General features: G+C 33.3%; 1 protein-coding gene across 1 annotated transcript in view; it reads right to left on the bottom strand.

Moving 5' to 3' along the window:
* Nucleotides 1-8,008: 8,008 nt before the first annotated feature.
* LOC150090718 (S-phase kinase-associated protein 2-like) overlaps nt 8,009-10,147 on the bottom strand; it is a 57,712-nt gene continuing 55,573 nt past the window's right edge. The window contains exon 6 of the mRNA XM_090379633.1: nt 8,009-8,155. Coding sequence (XP_090235759.1) covers nt 8,030-8,155 — 126 coding nt within the window. The 3' untranslated portion in view covers nt 8,009-8,029. The remainder of the gene's footprint in view (nt 8,156-10,147) is intronic.

Genomic DNA, 10,147 nt, shown 5'->3' with positions numbered 1-10,147 from the left:
CGCACTGCTGCTCCTTCCCACCTGGCTACGGAGGCGCCGCAAAATGAATGAGTGCTGAAGTAATGGCATGACGTTAAGACTGAAATTGTGAAGTTCTCTAAAAAATGTGGTATAAGTAATGTAATGGATGGCACTGAAGGTTATATATTGTATGAGAGTGCCAGTGATCCTAGTGAAGAGAATGATGATTATGATGATGTTGAGGATAATGATGATCAAGTCAGAAATGAATGTGAAGTTAGCATTAGCATTATTAGAGGCATATGATGCAAGAAAGCAAGCTTATGCAGCATCAGCCAAAAAAAAAAAAAAAAAAACCCTAAAATAATAAGAATAATAATAAATAAATTTATTTATATTTATATATATATATAGATATTTATATTTATATATAAATTTAATAAATTTATAAATAAATAATAATAAACTAAAATAATAAGAGTAATAATCCTATGCCTTTCTTTATTGGCTTTTATTTTTTTGAATGTTAAATTTCCATTGTATTAACAATACATTTTTTTTCAAAAGTTTTTTTTTCTTAAATTTACCATTTCAAAATTAGGGTGCGTCTTCCACGCCACAGCTTCTTATAAGCCGCCAAATATGGTACATACTCGTATAACTTTTATTTTAGAAACCAGAAATTAGTACCTCAGTATCCCAAGCAGTATACAATTTTATCGATGTTTATATGAGTTTTTAGTTTAATTTAAATAACTATAATGGCTATTTAAATTATTGTAATTGTTTCAATGAATATTATTTTTTCAGAATTTTTAAAATTGAAAACTAAATAGCAAAAAATGTATGGGAAGACATGCATTTTTTATATAGACATTAAAAAAACTTTCTAAATGAAATAAATATCAATTATATATTTCTTTATTTAGAGAATTGGAGGAAAATGAAAAACAACCTGGTGTTCCTGATAAATTATTTCAGCAACCCGTGCAGAAACAGTTTCAAGATGATGAAAAGGAAGAAGGCCTAAAGGAGAAAAGTAAAAATAAATGGAAGAAGAAGATCAGACTATACAGAACGGGATAGAAATACTGAAGCAGGAAAACATCTTTAACAAGTAGAATTTCAGCAAGAGGAGCAAGATGCCAAAAGGTTGATTGATTTAGATTTTACTGGCACAAAAATTACTGTGGTTATGCTGCGCCAAGAAAACATGCCAAAATGAAAAAAAATATTGAAGCAAAAGATGATCTATTACAAATAGAAATCCAAGAGGAGAGTACTTGTCTGATTTTTTCATTTTGTATATTCCAACAATCACTGAATATTAAACATGACTTTTCTGAGTGATCCTGGTTGTTGGAATATATACAAAATGAAAAATGAGACAAGTACTTGTTGAAAAAAGGTCCTATTCAAATTCGTAATATGAACTTTCCTGCCAGTAAGCATGGAAAGGTATTTTAGTGTGGCACATTAAACACATTACTTGTAAAATAGGAGAAAAAACTGAAAGGAAATGGTTGGTTTATTCTAAAAGTAAAAATTCTGTATATTGTTTTCCATGTTTATTGTTTCCTGATTCAAATAAACTAAATAAGCTGTTGGTAACTCAAGGTCACTGTGGAACCTTGGAATATATCTGGAGAAATATATCTTAAGCAATTTTCCATGCATGAAACTTCAAAACTGCATATGAATTTGTTTCTAAAATGGAAAGATTTTAATACCCAATTAAAAATAAATCTGCTGTTAGATTCTGAACAGCAGAAAATTTAAATGAAGAAAAAACCATTGGTGAAATGTATTAGGAAGATTATTAGCAATAATACACTTCCTAGCTACCCAATCACTAGCATTCTGTGATTTTTTAGAAAAGCTATATGAAAAAGATAATGGAAATTTTCTAAAACTCACAGAATTACTAGAAAAAGCTGACTCATGTATAAATGAACATGTAAAATGAGTTCTCAATAATTCAAATATCTGAAATGTTAACCTACATGAGTTGGTAGAATAAAAAAAATTAACTGACTTTTTTAAAACAGCAAAACATAATAGTGGACTGTACACCAGACAAAAGTCATGTAGAACAATCATCATTAGTTATAAGAATCATAACCAAGGATTTAAAAACTGATAAATATATGCCTTCTAAACATTTCATGGGATTTATGCATATGATTCTACAACAGCTGGACTAACAGAACTGGTATTGAAAATCTAGAGGATTTAGGATTACATTTTAAAAATCTTAGAGGCCAGGGTTTTGACCTACTTTGCATCCCAGTATTCAGGGATGCAAAGTAGGATTCTTCGAAAAAATCCTAGAGCATTTTTTGTACTTTGTTCTTGTCACTCTCTAAATTTGGTAAAATGATGCAGCTTCTGCTTCAAGAGAAATAGTTGGATTTTTTTCTATAGTTCAAGAGTTATTTGTATTTTTCCATGGTTCTTTGTATGGATGGGATGTGTTAAAAAAGCATATATCACATTAAGTGTGAAATGCGTCAAGCACAACACAATGGGAAAGTAGAATTGGAGCTATAAAACCTATGCACTATCATTTAGCTGAGATATATGATGCTTTAGTAGAAATACATAAAAATTCAAATGCAGAACATTTAGTTCAGCATGAAACATGATGACATATGTAGCATAGTAATTTGGAATGACGTTCTTATGAAAACTAATGTAATTTCAAAAATGTTACAAAATTCTACTCTAGATTTATCTGAATGTGTAAACATGATAGATTAAATTACAAATTTTTTTAAAGAATATCACCTAAAGGTTTCAATAATGTATTAATTTCTGCAAGGGAAATTGCAGAAGAGGCAGAAATCAAAAGTGTTTCCTGCAATACATTCTCTTAGGATCAAATGCAAAAAAAGAAATTTTGATTATGAAGCTAGAGACGATGTAAGTCAGAATCCACAGGAAAAGTTTAAAGTTGATTTTTTAAACTTTTTATTAGATGTAACTATTAATTTTTTGAGAATGATTTACATCTCTAAACATATATAGTAATGTTTTTCAAATATTGTATAATATACATGATATACACAAAATGGACCCAGAAACAGTTTGGAATCACTGCAGAGACATTCACACTGCACATTATCTGATTGTGAGGATGCTGATATTGATGGAAATAGTTCCGTCAATATCAAAGGGGTGGCATTTTTTTATTTTTCCTATTGTCCCGAATTACCTGAATGAATATTTTGCATCTACATTCATACATGAGGAGTTATTAAGGATTGAAAATGCCAGAAGGTTATCAAATTGTAGCAGGGTGCTTAATTATTTTGTAATAACTGAGAGAAAAGTGCAGGAGAAACTGTTGAAGTTAAACATAAGAAAGGCACCCGAGGTGGATGGGATCTATCCAGTTATATTAAAGGAGGCGGCAAAGGAACTAAGCAAACCCTTAGCCATAATTATGAGAGCATCCTTGGACTCGGGGGAGGTCCCCACGGACTGGAGATGTGCAAATGTATCCCCAATTCACAAAGGGAGATTGAAGGGTGACACGAGTTATTACAGACCAGTTAGTTTAACTTCTGATCCAGGTAAAATAATGGAGTCACTGGTTAAAGATGCATTGCAGGATCATCTAGACAAGACTGCAGCAATAATTCAGACACAGCATGGGTTTGTTAAGGGAAAGTCTTGTCTAACAAATTTGATTGGATATTATGATGTGATTACAAAGGAACTGGATGCAAAAAATAATTTTGATATCATATACTTGGATTTCAGGAAAGCTTTTGACACTGTTGTGCATGGAAGACTATTGTACAAATTGTAGCAGAATGGTATTAAGGGTAAGTTGCTACAATGGATAAAAGGATGGTTGAGTGGGAGAAGACAGAGGGTGGTAATCAATGGGCACTGCTCTTCGTGGACTAATGTTATTAGTGGAGCCCACAGGGTTTGGTATTGGGTCCACTGTTGTTTTGTATATTTATCAATGATATTGATGAAGGTGTATCAGGCTTAGTGTCGAAGTTTGCAGATGATACAAAGGTTGGCAGGGTTGTTAATGACAGTAATGGCAGTGTGCTACTGCAAAAGAATCTAAAAAATTTGGGAAGATGGGCTGAGAAGTGGCAACTGAAGTTTAACATTGACAAATGCAAAGTACTGCATATGGGTAGAAGTAACCCCAGAGGAATGTACCAACTGTATGGTACTACATGTAATGTGGTAGAAAAAGAAAAAGACCTGGGAGTAATTATGCAGTCGGATATGAAGTTTTCTGAGCAATGCAGACAGGCTGCCAGAACAGGTCATGGTGTTTTGTCAATGATATACAAGAATTTTGCCAACAGGGAAAAGGAGGTGATTGTCTCTCTGTATAAGGCAATGGTCAGACCACACCTTGAGTACTGTGTACAGGTCTGGAGGCCTCATTTTAGGAAGGATGTAGATTTGCTTGAGCGTGTACAGAGAAGGGCAACGAGATTGGTGAGGGGAATGAAGGATCCTCTTACCAATAGAGGTTTAATTCTGCAAATTGCAACAGCTGGAGACTAGGCACCTGCAAGGTGATCTGATTGAGGTGTATAAGGCCTTGAATGGGTTGAGCATGCTGAATTCTGATGATTCTTCCACTTGTTCAGACTATGAACCTAAGGGGGCATAAGTTCCAATTGAGGAAAGACAACTGTAGAACAGATGTGCAGAAATTTGCCTTTAGCCAGTGGGTGGTTAATTGCTGGAACGAACTTCCATCTGTCGTTGTGGAAGTTGATAGGTTAAATAAATTTAAGGAGGAACTGGACAAACATTTAGAGGGAATGGTTGTGTGAATTTTTTTTTTTTTTTTTTGGCTGATGCTACATAAGCTCATAATGCTTGCTTTCTTGCATCACATGCTATGATTACTACTACTACTACCTAGGCTTGGCCCTGACTGTGAAGATCCATAAAGTAAATATGTCCGATATGTGCCCCTGCAACAACAACCTCTTGCTGGTTTGAATGAGAACTAGGGATTCAGAATTGTGGATTAAGTTTTATCTGCATGAGTTCAATCAGAGCATAAAGCTTAATGATATGGGCTGAAATAGAGAAAGGAAGCAATATATAATTTCACTGTTTAACGAAAATTCAGTTCTTCAGTATGAAATTATAATATGCTACATTTTAATTTTTTATTATAAATATATTTACACAATTGTACATAAGGGATATAAAACTTGCATTACAACTTTTGTCAGAAATTTATCATTCTTAAAATTAGAAACATATTTAGTCTGACATTTTATGATTTCAACATAATATCATATCTTATAATTTGAAAATCAAACATTTATTCTTTTGCAATGAAACTTTAAAGGAATATCGAATTTTTAATAGATAAATCAAAAGAAAAATACCAATTTAAAAATTTTAAACACAAATTTAAATTCCCAGTTTGCATTGAAAAAAGTCTAACTTTTTTCAATGCAAACTGGGAATAAATAGTTGCAACTGTGTGAACATTTGTTCCGATTCTAATTAGACAAAAAAATGAATTTTCCTTCATAAAGAAATTATTCATTATTTAACCATGCTGATACAATTTCAAATGAATGGAAAGATGCTATTTACATAAAAACATGTGATTAACATTCAGCATAATGTAATTTGACTGAATTTTGACATTTCATTAATCAGTCAAATGTGAAAGCTTTAATATAAATTTTTTTAATTAGTATTTAACTTTACATACAAATTTATTTAATTAAAATAAGTGAAATGCAAGTTCTGCTAAAATAATGTACAGCGTGCAGCATTTTAATGGCAAAATTTTTGATATTAACTAACATGGCACAAAATAAAAAACAAGTAAATATTTCTTCTTTGTATCATTCTGTGTTGTCTTTTCTCATTTCTCTGCTCACAGTTTATGGGAAGAGTTAATTCTTTTAGGTGTTGGATTTATCACAAAACATAAAATATTTAAATGATAATGCTGAAAAGGTACAACCAGGGCTTTATCCAACAACAAATAGTGGTACTACCACTACTACTACATATCCATATAATAATCCTTACAGAAATAACATATGTAACAGCATATATCCATAGCAAATATATCCGAACAGGTTCCAAGCACGAAATTTTAATGCATATGCATGTTATTAATGAGTGTGTTTGTGTATGAAGCTGGTTCAGAGAGTTCCAACAATGGATTAATTGTAGCAGTCACAGGCAAGGAAATCAGGAACTAAAGATGATTTTATGAAGAAGTGTCACTAGGAAATGTGTGGTGTGATGCATGCTTCACAAGTTTGTCTGCAAGATGGTGCTGAATTCATCTACTGGGTGGGCATTTCCCATGTTTGTAATCAAGATGTCAGAATTGCAGTAGCATGCTAATGTAAAATAATGCCATAAACTAAGTAAAACTGCCACTAAGGCTTTGCAGATGTTATGGCAGGTATACAGAAATGATGATTTAAGTCAGGCATGTGGTTTTGTGTAGCAAAGGATTTGCTGAAGACTGAGATGAACTGGAAGGCAGTGAATGTTCTGAGTGCTCTAGTACTTTCTGAACACCTGCTAACATTGAAGGAATTTGACAGTGTGTATGTGCTGGTTATCGGCAAGTTATATGGGAAATAGCAAATACTCTGTGGAGTCATGACATATTGTTTCTCAAGGATGGCTTGAACATGCATCATTCTGTGAGCATATTATTCCACATGAATTAATAGAAGATTGGGAGCCACTAACAACAATCTGCAATAATTTCACTACAGAGATTAATGTTGACCCCACATTCCTGAACAAAATTGTGTGAATATGAAAGTTGGATGTGATCCCCAGAGTAAGTGCAATTTGGAAGAACAAGTCCTTACCTCACTCCCAAAAAGTTTCACAAGGACAGAAGTAGGAGTAAAATAATGCCGAAAGTTTTCTACAATAGAAAAGGAATTCATTATGAATGTATATGGGTAAGTTCAGTGTTAAAGAGACGTCACATGAAGGAGCTTCTATGTCATCTAGAAAATGCCATTTGCTGTAAAAGTGGTAGTAGCTGTGGTCTGACAAGAATTGGATACACCTGTTCAACAGTGCACCAACTCACTGAGTACTAAGTGTGACAAAGTACCTGATTGATGCCAAGGTGGCAGTACTGCCAGACTCTCCATGCTCACCAAATCTTTATGAAGATATAGGCAATTTTGAAAAGTAAAAGTCTGTGGCTGCTACACTTTCAGCTCTTCAGGGTGAACTCTCTGTTGAAAGGTAGTATTTTCATAGCATAGAAGAGATGAAAGATGCAACAACAGCTGATTGAATAATTTCCAGTAATGCTTCCAAGAACTCCACAGCTGATGGCAGAAGCATGTAGCTACTCAGTGTGTGGATGCTACTTTGAAGACAGCGCTGTGTAATCTCAATTTCTATTAGCTGAGAATGGTAAATCCTTTTTCAGAACTTTTTGAACCAACCTCATATATTTATTACCTTTAGTATCCTGTTAATTTTTATAACGTGATGTACTAATTATACCAAAAAGTTTATGCTTTATTCACTAATAAAGTTTACTTTATGGTGAAGAGTAGAGACATATCCTAGTCTAATAAAATGTCAAATCCAGATGTCACCCCCCCCCCCAAGAACTGCAGTTATATGAAGTCCAACAACAACATTTTATATTTTTAATTGAAAGTTGGATTAAATATATGTTTGATATCCCAGAACTCATTATACTCATTAGCCCTATTCAAACTCACTAAACTTTATATGCATATGCATGCAAAAGTTGAACATCTCTCTTTTAATTCTTGTACCACCTTTAAAGGAAATTTAAAGGTGGTAAAAGATCATCATCAATCCATTTAATTTTCAGGAAAGTAGGCTATGAATACAGTATCACGCAGTAAAATTTAACAAACCTAACTGACAGTATAATCTTAAAACTTTATGTAACATTTGGATGGATTTATTTAGTTTCCATTAAAATATATCTCTAGTGAAGCAACATCAGTAACTGCAAAACAAAAACAAAATAGGTAATATCCTAAATATATTATAAAAAGTATGCCAAGAAAACTGCAATTCCCAGTTATTCCAGTTTTGCTGAATCACAGTCAGATGGTTCTGGAGTAAAAACTACAATTTCTCCATAATAGTCCAGAACTACCAGCTTTGGCATTTTCGCTACTAGTTGGTAGAGCAGTTCATCAATAATCTATGGAAGAAATAGAGGAAAAATGAATAATTTTTCTATTTCTCTCTCTCTCTCTCTCTCTCTCTCTCTCTCTCTCTCTCTCTCTCTCTCTCTCTCTCTCACACACACACACACACACACACACACACACACACACACACACACACACACACACACACACACACACACACACACACACACACACACAATTTTTTTTATTTAATATGCAACAATATGGGGTGCAATAATGAAGTAACATGACCAATTTTATTGTGCATTTGCTATGGAGCTTTGTTGTATCATCTGCAGAGCTATGTCCTGACATGTTTCCCCATAGATTAGCAATATTCATCCAGGAATTGGATTAGTCTACTGTTAGTTACCAGAGTGGAAAGGAGTGCATGTGTTTGTTTTCTTTCTTCTTACAAACTTCTTTCCTAACTTGAGGAAAGGAAAATATTTCCGACTTTAATAAATTAAGAAGAATATGATGTGCACTGTGAAGAGCATATAATATGTCTGTGCATGTAGCACAGTGGTATCATCACTGTCCTCCCCACACCAGATGGAAAAGGTCCGGGTTCGAATTCCGTTGATGACGTGAGGAACTTTAATGGGCTTCTTTCACTCTGTGGCTGAGTTAGTCGGTCTCAGGTGTAGTAGCAAGGTTCCCCCCCCCCAAAGAAACTGGGTTTTTTCCATCCAGCAAAACAGGCAACTCAACTAGAGAACACATGCAATTTACAGACACAATACACATATATGGGTATATGTAAGAAATTACCAGGTGACCCTAATATAATACTGTATTACTATGAAGAGCATATCAAGAATTTCAGAAATGGTTTAAAGAGGGGCACTGATATACACAGAATGATGCATATCAGCAAAGTGTATATGAATAAAGAATATTTATTATAAAATAAGTCTCGTTACTTTATGGTCATATTGTAATGAATACAAAGCAAGGAACTGCTTTGTATTCATTACTCATTTCTAGAATACAAAGCAAGGAATTCAAAATGTAATATAAGGAATTCTAAAAATTTAAAATATAATATAAGAAATTCTAAATGGAATTTAAAGTGTAATATAAGGAATTCTAAATGGAATTCAAAGTGTAATAAGTTATGCTAAAACTTCAAAATTATAAGGAAGACTTTGTTAAAATCTGAAATCATGATACCAATACATATTTTGGCAACCAAGTTCCATACTAAGTTCTCAGTGGATTTTTGTTGTTATACCTACTTGTCCAGTTTTACAAGATGGAGTTTTTGTTCTATTTTTATGACATTTCTGTTTCATTTTCAGTTTTTTTTGGACATTTTTAGTGAAAAAAAATAAAAACAATAAAATAATAATAAAAATAAATAAATTTAATAAGAATGCAAGACACTCATATAGGAATAAAAGTTAATTAAAAGGTAATTCACTATTGTAGCAACATAGTCATATCAGCCACAGGCAAGATGAAATCATGCAATTTCCTTTTTTTAATATTAGGATTAAGGGCTGTTCTGCCAGGCTCTTGTAACTCCTCAAAGTGTACTTTAAACAGTGGGTTTAAGTGATAAAAATGTGTTTTCTCTTTTGGCAAGTCTCCTATAAAGCTGACTTTAGAGTATACATATGAACGAATGAACAACTTTTTACAAATGGGCTTTCTGTACGATTAGTCCTATGTTAAAGTGATACTATACAGTTCAGAAACATAAAACTATTGCTAAATGCTGTAAGAGCATTATACAGGGTCCATCAGAAACAATCAATGGTTAGGACACATCTTGAGTAATACATACAGGTCTGGAAGCCTCATTTTATGAAGGGTGTGGATCTGTTGGAACAGATGCAGAAAATAGCAAAAAGATTGGTGAGGGAAGCAAAAGGATGACCCTACCAGGAAAGGCTTCAGCTTTGCAAACTGCAGCATCTGGAGGCTAGGCACCTGTGAAGAGAGCTGAATGAATGTTAATGAAAATTTTCCTTCAGCCAGAGGGTAGTTGGAACAAA

The sequence above is a fragment of the Mastigoproctus giganteus genome, chromosome 1, assembly GCF_048544385.1.
Source record: "Mastigoproctus giganteus isolate SK-2022 chromosome 1, ASM4854438v1, whole genome shotgun sequence".
NCBI classification, from domain to species: Eukaryota; Metazoa; Arthropoda; class Arachnida; order Uropygi; family Thelyphonidae; genus Mastigoproctus; species Mastigoproctus giganteus.
This window is presented reverse-complemented; position numbering and strand designations above follow the sequence as displayed.